The 18,544-nt window shown below is 41.8% G+C and overlaps 1 protein-coding gene across 1 annotated transcript in view; it reads right to left on the bottom strand.

Moving 5' to 3' along the window:
- Positions 1–18,544, bottom strand: part of LOC126188116 (nibrin) — a 163,908-nt gene that overhangs the window by 120,840 nt on the left and 24,524 nt on the right. Inside the window, exon 3 of the mRNA XM_049929588.1 lies at positions 16,648–16,814. Coding sequence (XP_049785545.1) covers positions 16,648–16,814 — 167 coding nt within the window. The remainder of the gene's footprint in view (positions 1–16,647; positions 16,815–18,544) is intronic.

The following is an 18,544-nucleotide window of genomic DNA, read 5'->3' as shown; positions in this document are numbered from 1 at the left end:
GTTAGGCCGTCTTCCGCTCACGCCCCAACATCGTGCAGCCCGCCTCCAGTGGTGTCGCGACAGGCGTGAATGGAGGGACGAATGGAGACGTGTCGTCTTCAGCGATGAGAGTCGCTTCTGCCTTGGTGCCAGTGATGGTCGTATGCGTGTTTGGCGCCGTGCAGGTGAGCGCCACAATCAGGACTGCATACGACCGAGGCACACAGGGCCAACACCCAGCGTCATGGTGTGGGGAGCGATCTCCTACACTGGCCGTACACCACTGGTGATCGTCGAGGGGACACTGAATAGTGCACGGTACATCCAAACCGTCATCGAACCCATCATTCTACCATTCCTAGACCGGCAAGGGAACTTGCTGTTCCAACAGGACAATGCACGTCCGCATGTATCCCGTGCCACCCAACGTGCTCTAGAAGGTGTAAGTCAACTAGCCTGGCCAGCAAGATCTCCGGATCTGTCCCCCATTGAGCATGTTTGGGACTAGATGAAGCATCGTCTCACGCGGTCTGCACGTCCAGCACGAACGCTGGTCCAACTGAGGCGCCTGGTGGAAATGGCATGGCAAGCCGTTCCACAGGACTACATCCCGCATCTCTACGATCATCTCCATGGGAGAATAGCAGCCTGCATTGCTGCGAAAGGTGAATATACACTGTACTAGTGCCGACATTGTGCATGCTCTGTTGCCTGTGTCTATGTGCCTGTGGTTCTGTCAGTGTGATCATGTGATGTATCTGACCCCAGGAATGTGTCAATAAAGTTTCCCCTTCCTGGGACAATGAATTCACGGTGTTCTTATTTCAATTTCCAGGAGTGTACTATTGCTAAGTTCCACGTGACGGTTGAGAAACTTACACTAATAGATACAATTTGGAGTAGTTTCCTTAGGAAGTTAATTAAGTCCAAGATGAACAGGGACCACCACATGAAGCTAAGGTGGTGAACGGTTCACACCCTTCAGGGAAGTGGCAGGTAGCGTGAAGTTACGCTGCTGGAGCAATAGCTGAAAGTGAAATCCAGGAGGTTACAGAGAAGAGAGACGTGCCACATACTGGCAGTCAAAGGAGTCATTGAAGAAGGAGGCATAGGATGGGTGACCAGGCATGGCAGATAAATGGCATACATATCTGCTGAGGAGAACATCACACCGGTACGACAGCAGTGTAGTGCGTGCAAAATGCCACGGCCGCTAGAGGTGCAGTCGGCTGGGGAAATGTAGGAGAGTGACAGTAGGGGAAATGTCGAATGCTGGAGGGGAAGTGCCATTCTAAACTGAAGCCTATGCACATATTTCTTGTAAATATTAAGTGGGGCCCCGTCACACCCACATTTGAATGATGACCATTCAAACAGATCTACTGTCCTCTCTGCTTTTGTTAGTATCTAAAAATAATTTTTTCAGATAATCTCATTTTGATATCTGAAACTGCTTATAAAATATGAGGAATGTTGTGGATATTTCACTCTGGCTTTATCGCTGGCATGGTGTGATCGCAAATGAGTGTGTTACATCACATCAATTTTCTTGAGATTGGTGTCAGACAGATACCTCTACCCAAGTCTAAAGAAATATTCAATATGTTAGCTAAATTTCACAAGCGACAACACATTATGTAATATGCACCAAAAACAAAATCATAGTGACCTCTCATTTTAATTGCACACTTTTCTGAGTTTCACACAGTGTCTTACTTTCACATAATCACAATAACTATGATCATTAATGAAATGATGGGCACATCATAATGAACCTGGCATGTAAATCTATAAGTAAAGCAAAAATGAATTTTTTTTACCAAATAGTTTCTGTAAAGTCATTTGAGAAAGACTGCAGAGCGCACGCCTTGATTCTGTCACTGCTCACTGGATGAGAGGTGGGAAACATGTATCAGCCTCCCATTCTGAACAAATGACTGAGCTCGCCCAGCGCTTTGGACGAAAACTGGTAACTGTGCATTGGCCACCATATCCTGCACAAGCTATAGTTTGGCAGCTTCTGCACAGAGACTCTCAACTGGGCTAGTGTAAAAGGCACCAGTGGCCAAACAGATTCCACGATGGTGGATTGTACTTCGAAGGGATGGACGGACGTGCACAAACACCTATAGTCTAGTTTTGAACAAATAAGGGATCAGCACAAATAGAGGAAGGTGGTCCGATCCGCTCCCAAGGAAGTACCGCTTAGGACAAGCAGGACACTGGGGGACTGTGTGGCGGGTGGCGAGGGAAGACACATGGGAGGGCCAAGAAAGTTTTCTATCAAGCAGGAGCCCTAGGAATCTCATAGTTTCAGCGAATAGAAGAGCAAGAGGCTCCATTGTGCCAACAGAAATTCGTTTTGTCAGTAGAAAAGCGAAAGTCATTGTTGATGTTCCACAAGTAAGGATGATACAGACATTGCTGAAGATGCCACTCAAGGAGACAAATACATGGAGAACTGCAATAGATCATAAAATTGCTGACGAAATAGGGAGCCAGAGATGCCTGGTGGTAGACAGGCCTAATAGGGTTAATGCCTATAGCAAAGAGGACGATGCTCAAGACGGAGTCCTGAGGCACCCCATTTTCCTGGGTAAAGGTGTCTGGCATTCAGAACTCACATAGCACCTGAAAACTCTGTTTTTAAAAATTCCTGAAGGAAAGGGGTTGGGTGACTCAGAAGCCCCATGTGTATAGAGTATGGAGGATACCAGTCCTCTAGCATGTGCCATAGGCTTTCTGCAAATCAAAAAACACAGCCACAGTCTGGTATTTCCACATAGAAGGAAGTTCTTACCAGGCTTAGGTATGGGTTTGACAGTAGCTTCATGCCAGCGTCTGAGAAACACGGTGTCTGCCCAGATGCGATTGTATGCACAAAGGAGAAAGTGCTTGTACACAAGAGACAGGTGCTGCAACATCTCAATGTGAACATAGTCTGGCCCTGGGGCAGATGATCAGGATGAAGTGAGAGCATGATCTAGCTCTCTCATAGTACTTGGCAGCATTGTAGCATTCACTATTCTGAGAGGAGATGGGCAACACCTGACCCTCTTCCATTCGTTTCTGATGGAGGAAGACAGGGTAATAAAGGGTAGGAGTTGAAATCTCCACAAAATAGTGGTCTAAAGTGTTGGAGATAGCAATGGGGTCCACAATGACATCATCCACTACAGTCAGGCTGGAAATTTGGGAATGGACTTGGTACCAGAGAGCCGCCAGAGGTTGACCCACATGGCAGAAGACGGAGTGGAATTGTTAAAAGAACTGGTGAGAGAAATCCAGCTAGCTTTTTTGCTTTCCCAAAGAATGCAATGACACTGCACATGCAACTGTTTATAGCAAGTACAGTTCGCAATCCTAGGGTGACGGTTAAAAATGCAGAAAGCACATCTCCATGGGCGAATTGCATTGCGGCACACCTCAGTCCACCAAAGGACTGGGACATGGTATGGTAAAGATGAAGTGCGAGGAATGAAATCTTCTGCGGCGGTAAGGATAATGTTTGTAAGGTATTCTACCTGGTCATCACAACTGAGGAAAATGTTGCTAGGCAAAGATCGTCAGGGAGAAGTACAGCCTCCAGTCAGCCTTAGAAAGCTGTCACTTGGGTTTACACAGGAGTGGGGTACAAGTCAGCAAATGGATGGCACACAGGAAATGGTTGCTAGAGTACGTGTCAGAGAGAATGGAACACTTGAGACAACGGGTATGCAGGGCAGTGCAGAACGAGAGGTCCAAATGGGAAATGTGAACAAGGACTCTGAAAGGAAAGTGGATGCTCCAGTGTTAAGACAGATAAGCTTGAGTTGATTAAGAAGGTCAGCCAAGAGGGCACCTCTCGGACAGGTTCTACAAGAGCCCCAGACGTGTATTAAAGTCACTGAGCAGCAGAAAGGGGTGAGGGCGTCAAACAGAATGGTGAAGGGATGATAGAAAGAGAAAAATTGAAGCGAAGACCCTACAGGTGGGCACCAGAACTGGAGCAGTCATCATCAGTGCTCTGGCTGGTTTGACGTGACTCGCCACAACTTCCTCTCCTGTGGCGACCTCTTCATCACAGAGCAGCACTTACACCCAACATCCTCAATTATTTGTTGAATATATATTCTAATCTCTGTCTTCCCCTACACTTTCATCTTCTACAGGTCCCTAAAGTACCATGGAAGTTAATTCCGGTTGTCTTAACAAAAGCCTTTATCATCCTGTCCCTTTTTCTTGTCAATGTCTTCCATATACGAGGGTTCATTGAAAAGTAATGCCTCCATCTTTGCAACTCTTCAACAGTTGGCAGCATTGGTATGTGGCAGGTACTGGCTTGTTCCGTAGCCTCTTCTCAACAGCTCCAGTTGGCGGGAAGCCTTAGCACTGAACGGTTGTATTGTTACAGTGTAAACTATGGAACCCTGTGCAGACGGTCGGTCAATGCGATTTAAGCAATGTGCAGTCACTGAATCCTTGACAGCAAAAGGTGTCACTCAAAAGGAGATTCATCAGAAAATGACGGAAATTTATGGTGATTGTGTTGATGTGAGTCCTGTGCGTCATTGGGCAAGTAAGTTTAAAGATGTTGAGATGGGAGTATCTTACCTGTGTGACAAACAAAGGGTTGGATGTCCTGTGACAGCAGCCACCAAGTTCCACAAGCAAAATGTTAGACTGATTCAGGACGATCGTCGTATCACTCAGAGAGAAACTGCAAACACAATAGGCATTTCACAAGAACGTGTGGGTCACATTATTGCTTTGCTTGGCTATCTGAAGATCTGTGCAAGATGAGTACCCTGGGTGCTGACTGCCGAGATGAAAGCGCACAGACTTGAAATTTGCCAGGAACTCCTCTCGTGTTATGAGAATGAAGGTGACGCCTTTCTCCATTCAATTGTGACAGGAGATGAAACGTGGGTACACCATCACAACCCGGAGACGAAACGTCAGTCTATGGAATATCGAGACAAAGACTTGCCCCAGAAAAAGAAATTCAAGACGCAGCCCTCAGCTGGAAAAATCATGCCCACAGAGTTCTGGGACATAGAGGGTGTTATCAATGTTGTTTTTCTTGATTGTGGAATAACAATAAATTCAGAGCATTACATCACAATGCTGCGAACTCTGAAACAACAGCTAACAAGGGTACGAAAGAGAAAGGGAAATGTTTTCCTGCAGCATGACAATGTCAAACCACACACTTCATGTGCCACCACAGCAGAACTTCAGAGACTGAATCTCACCACTGTATAGCATCCTCCATACAGTCTAGATTTAGCACCATCTGACTTCCATTGGTACCCGATAATGAAAGACCATCTGCAGGGACATCATTATGCTTCTAATGAAGATGTTGAGTGAACTGTGAGACTGTGGTTGCAGAAAAAGTGTCGACTTCTTCCATGACAGCTTCAGAAAACTTGTTCATTGTTGGCAGAAATGTATCCGATAGGCAGGTGATTATGTGGAAAAGTGAATATTGGTACTCAAAGATCACATACTAAGGATTATTTCTGCATTTGATTTATTAAAATATTCCCATCCAAACTCAATTAAAGAAGGGGGAGGCATTACTTTTCATTCTTTCCTTGCCAATTCAGTGGAGAAAGTCCTCCTTTCTTATCAGTCTACCTAATTTTCAACACCCTTCTACAGCACCAATGCTTGGGTTCTCATCTTTCATAGTTTTCCCATAGTCCATTATTTCCTTCCGCACAATCTTGTACGCCAGATATATATCTTCAGAAATTTTTTCCTCAAATTAAGGCCAATTTTTGAAATTAGTAGACTTCTCTTGGCCACGAGTGCCTTCTTTGTTTCTGCTAGTCTGCATTTTATGTCCTCCTTGCTTTGCCTATTATGCAATGCTTTGCTTCCAAAGTGCACATTCCCATCATTTGATTTACTTTGTGGTCTCCAATTTTGATGGCAAGCTTCTAATTAATTATAGTATATTTTAAGGAAGTGGTGCCTCACAGTATAGTGGTTCTTACCCACTCCCAATTAATTTATTAATTAGGGGTGCTCCTACTGTGACACATTATGGTGTCAGACATGCTAACAGCACAAATTGTTCCTCGTGAAGTATTGCATGTGGATGGCTACACTGACCAACTCATAAAGAGAAGATCCAGCACACCTGCAGGTTTCCTAAATCACCATTAAGAGGTTTGCTTACATCACATCTTGTGAAGCTGTCTTGATGTCTCAAATGGTCTTTCTCTAATCCAAAAGTCTTGGCTCCATACAAGCATACAGTTGACTCTAAACAATGGAGTGGCACATTAGAAAATCTCAACATTACTTTAATGAAAGTCCCGAAATAATGGGATGCCACTTTTATTGTTAACAGAAACGTCTAGAGGGGAAAAACAATCTTTAGAGCCAGTATAATGGTAATACTTGAATCTAAGCTCACAGATTCTAGTCATCACATATCAAGCACCATTTCAAGTTCATAAAATATCTCCACATGAATTTAATAACATGTCTGAAATTGTACACTCATGAATTCGTACATAAACATTTCCTGAGGCACTTTTAACTCACTAAATCACTTTTATGCAAAAACATATTCAGTTCACTGCATATGCATACTACCTCTCCAAATATTAGTACCAGAATGCCTAGTAAACATTTCCCAAAGCTGACTAATAGTTGAACGATATAAAAAATTTCCCTCACAGTAAGTACATGTTGTCAGCATGAACACTACTCAAAGACTGTCTAGTAACCTAGCACAGTGTTCCGTGCCAGCCAGCACAGGGTGAGTTCCTGATGGGCCAGTTTAGTTAAATGGTTCAAATGGCTCTGAGCACTAAGGAACTTAACATCTGAGGTCATCGGTCCCCTAGAACTTAGAACTACTTCAACCTAACTAACCTAAGGACATCACACACATCCATACCCAAGGCAAGTTTGAACCTGCGACCGTAGCAGGCGCGCGGTTCCAGACTGAAGCGCTTAGAACTGCTCTACCCCAGTTTAGTTATCCAATGACTGACAATCTTAAATAAAATTCTAATTAAAATGTGAGCTTGATTTCAGAGATACTGAAATCATGGTTAAGTAGCTGTCAGTGCGAATAATGAAGGCAGTCTAGTTGGAGTCGTATACAAACATTTAAATAGTTAATATTAATATTTGCCACCAAGCTTTGCAGTGTCCTTCATAGGCTCCAGTATGACAAGGATCCTGCTCGCCTCTCCCTGTTAATGCTCTGTGCCCATCTGTTGTTTTATGTGAAGAAGGGATTTCTATGTGTCCTAATTGCTTGCTGGCATATAGCAGCATAAGCCTTTCTATACTGCATGATGAAATCTAATAAAATGTGTGTTGACATGGGGCATAAATGCCACAGCAGCTATTCTCATTCTGTTATTCCTCAATACTTTTCTCTCCTTAGTTTACTATCAATCCATATTCTATGCTCAATCGACTGTTCATTCATTTCACTATATACTACAATTATTCCTTGTTTTTGTTGAGGATAGCAATAGCATCAGCAAATCTTATCCTTGATATTCTTTATTCCTGAATTTTCATCCGATTCTTGAGCCTATTTGTTATTGCTTCTTCGATGTATGGGTTGAACAGTGGTGGAGAGAGACTGCATTCCTATCTTATACCCTTTTTAATTCGAGCACTTCATTCTTAATCTTCCATTCTTACTGTTTCTTCTTGGTTCTTATACATACAGTATATTATCCATTTTTCCCTATAATTTAAACCTTTTCTTCAGATATCTTGTCTCATTTTACACTATAGAACACTCATTCTAGGTTAACAAATCTTATGGAGGTATCTTGATTTTTCTTCTCTTAGTTTCATTATCAAATGCAACATTATAATTGTTTCTCTGGTGCCTTTACCTTCCCTACAGCCAAACTGATCACCACCTGGGAAATTCTCAACTTTCTTTTCCATGCTTCTGTATATTACTCTCATCCAGAACTTGGATGCATGAGCCATTAAGCCAACTAGCAATAATTCTTGCACTTATTTTCCTTTACCAGCTTTGGAATTGTGTCACTCATATTTTTCTGAAACTCTGATGATCTCCAGTCTCATAGATTTTACACATCAGCTCGAATACCCATTTGGTTACTATTTTCTCCAATGATTCTAGAAATTAAGAAGGAATATTCTCTATGTCTTCCGCCTAATTTGGTATCAAGCCTTTCAAAGCTATATTAAACTCTGACCCTAATAACTGGATCCCCCATGTCTTCCAAATCAACTACCATTCCTTCTTCCATCACATCAGCAGACAGTTACTCCCCATCATGCAGGCCTTCAATGTATTCCTGCCACCTATTGTTCTCTCCTCTATGTTTAACATTGAAATTCCTCCTGAACTTTCAATGTTGGCACTTTTAATTTAATTTCATCTAAGCTGGTTTTGACTTTTCTATATGCTGAATATGTCCTTCCAACAGCTATTTCTTTGGCAATTGTTTCACATTTTTTGGCAGCCATTTCACTTTAGCTTTCCTGCACTTCCTCTTAATTTCATTACTAAGGGGTATACTGCTGTATTCCTGTCTTTTTTCTGAGCACTTTTGTACTCCGTTCTTTTGTCAGTCAGTTGAAGTATTTCTTCTGTTACCCAGTGCCAGTTTGAGAACATTTTTGGACACATGTGAGCTATCATTTAATGCTCCCCTTTCCACCCTATTCCCCTGAACCCTTTCACATGTGTAAGACTAACTGTGACACACAGTGAATACAAATCTTGCACTTGGACACCCATGGTGCCCCTCTCAGCTTGGCGGTTCAACTGGCTACTACTAATTGTGAAATGACATGCACAGAAGTCTTACAGCTGAGGTGCCTCTGGTGCCCCAGTGGCAGCTTGTGTTGCTTGGACCTTAAACCGGACCTGCTGTTATTCAATTTTTCTTCGCTGTCACCTTTCCTGTACCCACAACTGTCCACCAAAATTCTGTGATCACCGTTTTTAGAAATGACCACTTCTCTTCAATTTAACTGTTTATTACAATACTCTTTATCACAACATCTACAGCCTGCAAGAACATCAAACACATATTGTCATTCGTCAGTATTTCAGTATCTCACTTCTTGCCATGTTTATTTTTCCTGACAACTGTCTGCAACTTCAGCCTAGTGTTCGTGTGGCCTTCGTATGTCTTACAATCCACCACCTGATTTCCCAATCTCTATCTCACCATGATGTAATCCTGCTGGTATTTTCCCGTGTCTCCATGCCTTTTCCAAGTATACTTCCTCCTCTTGTGTTTTTGGGATAGTGTATTCACTACTACTAGCTGAAATTTATTACAGAAGTTAATTATTTTCTTCACCTTTCTCACATTTCTTACTGCCAAGTCCATATTCTCCCATAACACAATTTTCAGTTTCTTCCCTTACTACACTGTTCCAATCTCCCATGATTACCAGTTTATAATCTCCCTTTACAAACTGAGCTGCCCATTCTATACCCTCATGTACTCTCTCTATATCTTCATCTTCTGCTTATGATGTAGGACTGTATATCCTGAATTATTATCGACTGTTATATATAAATGGCCTGGCTGACAATATCAATAGAAGCCTCACATTTTTTGCAGATAATGCAGGCATCTATAATTAAGTACTATCTGAAAAGGTGCACAAAAATCAAATCAGATATTGATAAGATTTCAAACTAGTACAATGACTTGTGCATCTTGCTTTAAATGTTCAAGAGATGTAGTACTATGCACTTAACAAAACACTGAAATGTAATATTCTACTATTACATTGATGAGTTACAACTGGACACAGGAGAATCTTGCCAATAACTGGGAGTAACAATTTGTTGTGATATGAAATGGAATGATCACATAGGGTCAGTTATAAGAAAGACAGGTGGCAGACTTTGTTTCATTGGTAGAATACTGGACAAATATAGGGTGATAGGCCAATATTTTAATATGTTATTCTGCAACTAAAACTAAAGAAAAAAGTTCATATAAACATAGGTCTGCAAATGTTTAGTTATGGAGTTACAGCTAATAAAAGATTTTGCCTGAAATTTAGCAACTTTGCTAATATGAAGCCATCGCAACACTGTACGAGGTTAAAGTAAAGCATGATTTCCATTTATTTTGGTGTTATTGGTCTGGTGAATCTAATAAAACATGTCCCAGATGTGTATCTGCAGTAGTTTTCCAGACCATCAAGAGAAGCAAAGAAGAAATTTCAGAAAATGTTTAATTTATTAACTACTTGGCCCAATTTGATCTTTTAAATTCCAGACAATTGCACAAAGTTTTCAACAGAAGTTGTAGAGAATTCAATTTCTCCCTGCTGAGAGAGAAACTGTGGGAAATATTCACAAACACTTCAGCAAAGTCTATGGAGCATCTTCTGCTGACAGAAGTGCAGTCAGTTGATGGGCACGGAAGGTGGGTCATCAGAAGGTGGTTTGGCGGAGCTCCACAATTTGCAGCAGTTGGGAAGACCATCCACAGCTGTCACACACACCTGACATGTTGCAATGGGCTGATGTCATTTACCACTAAAGGGTGCCATTTGTGGAAGACATTCTGAGGACAATGAGGAGGTGATTCACACAGTCCGCCACCACAACAGAGACTGGTACTGACAGAGCATACACGCCCTTGTTTTGCGCTGGAGGAATGTCACAGAATGGGGTGCAGATTACGTGGAAAAAATTGGGTGTGAAGAAAAACACCTTTCTTTTGTGTGTGTAATTCCCATTATGTTCCACAAAGAACTGTTGAAGAAAAAAATGTGGTGCATTACTTTCTGGGCAACCCTCATATATTACAATTGTAAACAGCAACTTTCCATATCCTGGCAAAAATCACAACTATGGGCCATGGAAAATGCAAGTAACTAATTCATTAAGTAACAAAAATGTTTTATTTGGTACTTATGGCCCCTGCCTTATTCTTTCTTTAAGCATTTAATACATGCTTGAATGGCTGTCAGGCACAAGGTCATATATGGTTGTTGTAGCTTCATAATATTTCCAAACATGCATGTGATTTTCTTGTTTATAAAACATTTTATTTCCATTGGAAATAATGGTACTAAATCACAATTGTTGTTAAAACTGTATGAAATAATGTACCTATACGAAAGTTATAAGCACCAATCAGTAGCCTGTACCAAATTACGAGGTGTGTTTTTTGAGTAATTACCGATTTGAAATAAAAAAAAGACATGCTAAGATATCTCAATAATTTTATTTTTACATGAAAGCCTGTGCCTTAATCTAATTTTCTACATAATTTCCGTCAATATTGAGGCACTTGTCATAACTTTGTACCAGTTTTTGAATACCCTCCTCAAAGAAGTCTGCTGCCTGACTTGTTAAACACTGCATCAGCACTGTTTTGACTTCATCATCATCTTGAAGACGCTGACCGCCCAAGTGTTTCTTCAAGTGCAGGAACAGATGGTAGTCACTGGGCGCAAGATCGGGGCTGTATGGAGGATGATCTAGAGTTTCCCATCAAAAAGATGTGATGAGATCTTTGGTCTGATTTGCCACATTCGGACGGACATTGTCTTGCAGCAAAACGAAGCCCTGCTCAACTTCCATGGACTGTTGCTTTGATTGTGGTGTGATGTAGGCCATCCATGTTTCATCGCCCGTAACAATTTGGCTTAAGAAATCATCACCGTCATTGTGGTACCGCTCAAGGAAAGTCAATGCACTGTCTAAACATTTGATTTTGTGCATGTCCGTCAACATTTTCGGTACCCAACGTATGCACAATTTTCGGTAATTCAAGTGCTCGGTCACAATGCCATACAAAACACTGTGAGAAACGTTAAGAAAGTCATTCTGCAAGGAGGAAATCGTAAAGCGTCTGTTTTCTCTCACCTTATTGTCCACTTCCTGCACCAAACTTTCATTAACAACCGAAGGACGCCCACTCTGTTGTTCATCATGCAGATTTGTGCAGCCATCTTTAAATGTTCTCACACACTTTCTTACCATTCCATTACTCATAATGTTTTCTCCATAAACTGCACAGATCTCACGATGAATATTGATCGATTTTAGGACTTTAGCACTAAGAAATCTTATACAGCCCGTACTTCAGTCAGTGGGACTCACGATTATTGGAGGCATCTTAAAAACTCAGTACACAACATAAACAAGGAAGAATCAGACTGTAATGGCGTCAGTGAGTAGATTAAGGTACAGGCTTTCATGTAAAAATAAAATTATTGAGATATCTTAGCAAGTCTTTTTTTAATTTCAAAATGGTACTTACTTAAAAAACAGGTCTCGTATTTCAGGGTGGCTGACATTCACTCATGTTTGACATTATATTATCAGTCAATATCATATATGTACCAAACACAGATTGCAGGTAATATATACACTGAAACACCAAAGTAACTGGTATAGGCATGCATATTCAAATACAGAGATATCTAAACAGGCATATTCAAATACAGAGATATCTAAACAGGCATATTCAAATACAGAGATATGTAAACAGGTAGAACACAGCACTGTAGTCAGCAACGCCTTTATAAGACAACAAATGTCTGGCGCAGCTGTTAGATCGGTTATTGCTGCTACAATGGCAGGTTATCAAGATTTAAGTGAGTTTGAACGAGGTGTTATGGTCGGCGTATGATCCATGGGACACAGCACATCTGAGGTAGCGATGAAGTAGGGATTTTTCCCGTGCAACCATTTCACGAGTGTACCATGAATATCAGGAATCTGGTAAAACATTAAATCTCCAACATTGTTGTGACAGGAAAGACATCCTGCAAGAATGGGACCAATGGCAACTGAAGAGAATCATTCAGTGTGACAGAAGTGCAACTCTTCAGCAAACTGCTGCATATTTCAATGCTGGGCCATCAACAAATGTCAGCGTGCAAACCATTTAACGAAACATCATTGATATAGGCTTTTGGAGCTGAAGGCCCACTCATGTACCCTTGATGACTGTATGACACAAAGCTTTACACCTTGCCTGGGTCCATCAACACCGACATTGGACTGTTGATGACTGGAAACATGTTGCCTGGTCGGACGAGTCTTTGTTTCAAAATGTATCGAGTGGATGTGTATGGGTAGAGACAAACTCATGAATCCATGAACCCTGCACGTCAGCAAGGGACTGTTCAAGCTCTAGAGGTTCTATAATGGTGTGGGGCATGTGCATTTGGAGTCATATCGGACTCCTAATACGTCTAAATATGACTCTGACAGGTGACATGTACATGGACATCCTGTCTGATCACTTGCATTCATTCATGTCAATTATGCATTCCGACAGACTTGGGAATTCCAGTAGCACAATGAGACACCCCACACGTCCAGAGTTGCTACAAAGTGGCTCGAGGAACACTCTTCTGAGTTTAAACACTTCTGCTGCTGGTAAACTTCCCAGACATGAACAATATTTAGCATATCTGGGATACCTTGCAACATGCTGCTCAGAAGACCTCTCCACTCCTTGTGCTCTTATGGATTTATGGACAGCCCTCCAAGATTCATAGTGTCAGTTCCCTCCAGCACAACTTCAGACATTAGTCGAGTCCATGCCATGTCGTGTTGCAGCACTTCTGTGTGCTCGTGGGGGCCCTACATGATATTTGACAGGTGTACCAGTTTACTTGGCTCTTCAGTGTATGATAACAAATGTTATCTGCACAAGCCTGTAGAGCCCTGAAAATGTTTTAAGATGTACAACAGTGATACAATGAAGCAGTGGTCAAGTTATATGAAGTTACATGTATGTTTAATTTGAAGATAAATAATTTAGGAGTTAAGGAGACTACTCACTAACACACACACACAAAAACCGCTTGTGCACCTATATTGTGTCTGCTGGCCACAGAATGCCGGGATTGCAGTTCAGCAGGTGAACTTGGGTGGGGCTTGCATCAAGTGGGATGGGCAGAGGGAGAAAGGGATGGGAAGTAAAAGTACAGTTTGGGTATGGTGAATTTAATGGCTGGGGGGGGAAAGCAGAGGCAGCAGTTGTGCGGGACAGGAATGCCTGAGAGAGGGATGGCAGGTGGACAGGTTGACAAGTGGCACGCAGCTACCAGAGCAATTGAGGTGTGGCCCATGATGAAGACCACATGGATTGGGAGGGTGTGGCAGAACAGAGGAAGGGGGAACTGTTGTGAAGAGGGTGAGAGGATAGCGAGATAGTGGAGAGCGTGGCCAGGAGCATTTTGGGAGCTAAGACTGTGTTGCAAGGATAACTCCCATCTACATAGCTCAGAAAAGATGGTGCTGGAGGGAAGGATCCAGATACCACAGGTTGTGAAGCAGCTACTAAACTCAAGCTTGTGCTCAGCAGTGTGTCGTGCAACTGGGTGGTTGACTCTGTTCTCGGACACAGTTTAGAGTGGCCACTCATTCTGGTGGACAGCTGGTTGATGGTTGCGCTCAGATAAAATGCTGTGCAGTAATTGTAGCAGACACGGCATGTGGCATGACTGCTTTCACAGCTGGTCTTGCCTCTGATGCAACAGGCTAAGTCTCTGACAAGACTGGAGTAGGATGCGATGGGTGATTGAACTGGGCAGCTCTTGCACCTGGGTATTCTGCAGGGATATGACACCTGGACAAGGAGTTGGCAGTGCAATTGACACCAAGATGTCACTTTGGTCAGACAGGCGATGCAATACCACTTCAGGAGGGGGTGTCTATCTCTGGGCACAACAATAGATAATCAGAGACCTGGTGAAGGATGTGGTTCATTTGCTACAGTCCATGGTGCTATTGCATAATGCTCTTTTGAAGCTGATTTTTGTGAGTGGCGGGAGTATCAGAGTTCTATGAGGATACAGCATGTGAAATCAGTTTGCGGACCAGGTCTGTCTGTGAAGGCGTTGGTGAGGCTTCAGCATAACAGACAAATGAATTATTGCCACTGCAGATGCACCATCCACAGGTAGCCAACCAATAGGGAGGTGATTTTCTGCCATGGAAGGGGTGACGTCTGTCAAAAAGCAGGTACTTTTGGTTATTGAGGATGACTGGATGAAGCAGATGGGAGAGAAGGTTTTGAGGTTGTGGGATAGTGAGGATAGGGTGCTTTGATCTGATAGTGTTTTGTGTCTGGTCACTGTTAATTTAAGCAATCTAACCATAACAATACTCCAGAATAAATATTTCATTTTGCAGCGGATTGTGCACTGTTCTGAAACTTCTTGGCATGTCAAAACTGAGTGTCTGACTGGGACATGAATCCAGAATCTCTCTTTTCATGGGAAATGCTCTCACTAACTGAGCAACTAGCATGATTGATGACTCATCTTCACGGATTCAGTTCTACCAGTATCCCCCTCTTATGTTCCATGCTTCACAAGAGTTATCCTGCAGGCCAGGAGTGGCCAAGCTATTTCTCCATAACATTCTCTCTTTCAGAAGCATTTCTCCCACGTGGTATATAAAAACTGGGTACTGGCAGAATTGAAGTTGTGGAAGCAGGTAGTAATGCTCAAGTAGCTCAGCTGGTAAGTGCACCACCACTTAAGGAACAGTTGTCCTGGTACACATTTTTTATTTTCCATGAAATTTAAGTAACAGTACTAAATGAAAGATTCTAGTAGCCTTTAGATGTAAGTTTGGGTCATGAATTTGGTTTGCTCATTTAACTGTTAATTAGTGATGAAGCAATTCCTAGTTCATCATGGGCACTATTTTCAACATCTTACTTTTGTGAAACCTGTGAGTGTTGCTTACTTTTATGTTTTCTTTCTCTATTCATAGTTTTTAGGTTTGAAGCACACAGTGCATATGTATGATCAGCATTGTCTTAGGAAGCAGAACATGTTCTCTTCACACCACTCCTCTCCACTGGCTTGCCTTCTCCACACCTCACCTCCTCTTCCATTACTGAACAAGACAGGTATAACAGATACGAATCTAATGTTTGTGAACTGCCAACCAAGTTAGTCCTACAGAAGTTTGAGATGACACTGAAAACAGAACAAGAATTTTTCTGGAAGAATATTTAGTCCAAATCACGTTACATATGCACTGATCTGTTGATGACTGCTGTCTGTACTGCATTTGACATTACATTTGAAGTTACAGATGGAATGGATATATTAAGTAATGTTATTAAAAGTGGGAAATTTCTAACAAATAGAGAGGAAAAGGAATGAAGATTGGGGTTCAATGTCCCATTGGCATCAAGGTCATTAGAAATGGATCGCAAGGTTGGATTTTTTCAAAGAAGGGGAAGGAAGTTGGTTGTGCCTTTTCAAAGAAACCATCCTGGTGTTTACCTGGAATGATTTAGGGAAATAACAGAAAACCTAAATCATGATTGTTGGATGCAGATCTGAATCGTCATCTTTCCATTTGTGAATCCTGTGTGCTAACCACTGCAAACAAATAGAGAGAAAATCTGTAAAACATTGAATTGGGAAATAAATAGAACTTTTCAGGAAAAAAGGAACTGCTGACACCCATCCATGTTGAAGAAACTGCCAGAAGAAACAAACTGTCTATGGCAGAATTGATGAATTAAAGGATAATCAGCATAAGAAAGGAAGTAAAATACGCCAAATATGCATCAGAGGAGACAAAACTGAAACAGTAACTACAGATTATTCTACTAGTCCATAAGAACATAAAAATTTTAAAGTAACACGAAAGAATACTGGTAAAATATATGTAACTGTAGGCTATAAACAGAAACATACTTCCACAGATTCCACTGCAAACCAAACTGAATCTGATCCCCATCCTTAAGTATGAATGTTGAGTCAGCAGGTAAGGCTTGCTTCTCTCCACCTTGGGGGATTACTGATGTGCCATACTTTGCTCCAGCTTCTATCAATTTTACAACTGGAGGCTTCTGAGGATTTGCCTGAAAAGTAAATGAAATTGCATTAGTAAACTACCTGGAAAATGTATACATTAACAATTTATATTTACTGTATCCTATTGAAACCAGGCTCTGATTAGTATTTCCTCACTACACTATTTGCTAGGGTTATAGTGTAATTTTTTATTTCCCCTTCCCCTCAATCCAGAAGAAGTGTGCTTATCTGGTTTCCCCACAAGACTGTGATATGGGCTTACATCCATTCTCCTGCAGCATGAGATTATAAAATCCACAAGTGCCATTCTTCTCACATCTCTTGGACAACAAATAAAGACCCAGTTCTGCAAATTACAGCATGTGTTATGTTTATTGGGAATGTCATCCATACCTCCTCGGCCTCCACCACTGTGTGATTTTCTACATGGGCATGAGCACTAACAAGCTGTCTGTCTGCACGAATAGCAACTGCGAAAATGTGGCCAAGGAACACTTGGGACACTTGACTACAGAGCATGTTGTGTGACACAGTGTGCTCAAATTCAATGACTACTTCAAAGGTCATGGCATCTGGATTCTTCCCACCAACACCAGCTTTTATGAACTGTGTGGGTGGAAACTCTCTCTGCAACATATCTTTCATTTCTGTAACCCCCTGGTCTCAAAAATCACTAGTCTCTCTCCTCCACCTGCCTCTACACCCTTCCCTCCTTCCACTCCAACCTCGTACACTCCACCTATCCTCTGAGTGCATCTGCTTAGTCCTTTCCCCTTCTCTGCTTCTATCCCCTTCATTCCCACCTCCTATCCTTCCCCCCTCCTCCTTCTAGCACTGCCTCCCGACATTGCACCTATGAAGCCCACTGCCACCACCCTGTCCCCACCATACTACTGCAGGCTCTAACAGGCGGGTGTGTGTGTGTGTGTGTGTGTGTGTGTGTGTGTGTGTGTGTGTGTGTGTGTGCGCGTCTAACACTGTTGTTCCATCTTGGATTTTCAATTATTTGACCTGATATGTATTTATTCTACAAGGTGTCATCACCTATCTCCTGAGGTATGCAAGACCCTGAGAGCTTGTCAACAGCCGAGTTTTGCCACCTCTGTTATATTTTAGTCCAGGATAAGTATTCTGAGAAGCAGATCCATTATGAATTTTTACCAGCAGCATTGCACATGGTGAGCAGCCAGAACATAAGGAGAACCTGAAAAGGATGGTCTTCCTGACTTTATGTTGATGATGTGTCATTTGGGACATGATTTTTCAAGAAATGATTAGGGTGAAGTGGGGTAAGTGTAACCACGTTTTGGCATAGGTCAACTTTGAAACCAAATTGCCAACTTGTTATTGAAGATATGATTTTGAACTTTCTCATGCTTAAAGTTTGACTTATTGACTTTTAAACAATATACATTTTGTTTTTGAAAAAAAAGTCACGTTTGCTAATTTTTACCCCTTGATTATGTCTCTGGTGACAAGTTAACTTTTGGTCCCAAGTAGATTTCACACTCTTAAACACTGATACATCCATTGGCTGCAGGATGTGACTTGAATGAGGGGGCAGCTTTATTATTGTAATATCATTTTCAATAGCACTTTTAATCACATGGTCATCAATGTGTGTAGTGTGGCCATCATAGATTAGAAGGATAGGTCTATGTGGACCACAAAATTTCAAAAAAAGATTTTTCAAAATAATTTTAAAAAAATGTCTGACTCCATCCATCCATTTATGAAGGAGCATAGCAGGTTTCAGGAAAAGGAGGTTGTGGCGGTG

Source organism: Schistocerca cancellata, chromosome 5 (assembly GCF_023864275.1).
Source record: "Schistocerca cancellata isolate TAMUIC-IGC-003103 chromosome 5, iqSchCanc2.1, whole genome shotgun sequence".
Taxonomy (NCBI): Eukaryota; Metazoa; Arthropoda; class Insecta; order Orthoptera; family Acrididae; genus Schistocerca; species Schistocerca cancellata.
Note: the sequence above shows the minus strand (reverse complement) of the source record. Positions and strands in the feature narration are given on the sequence as shown.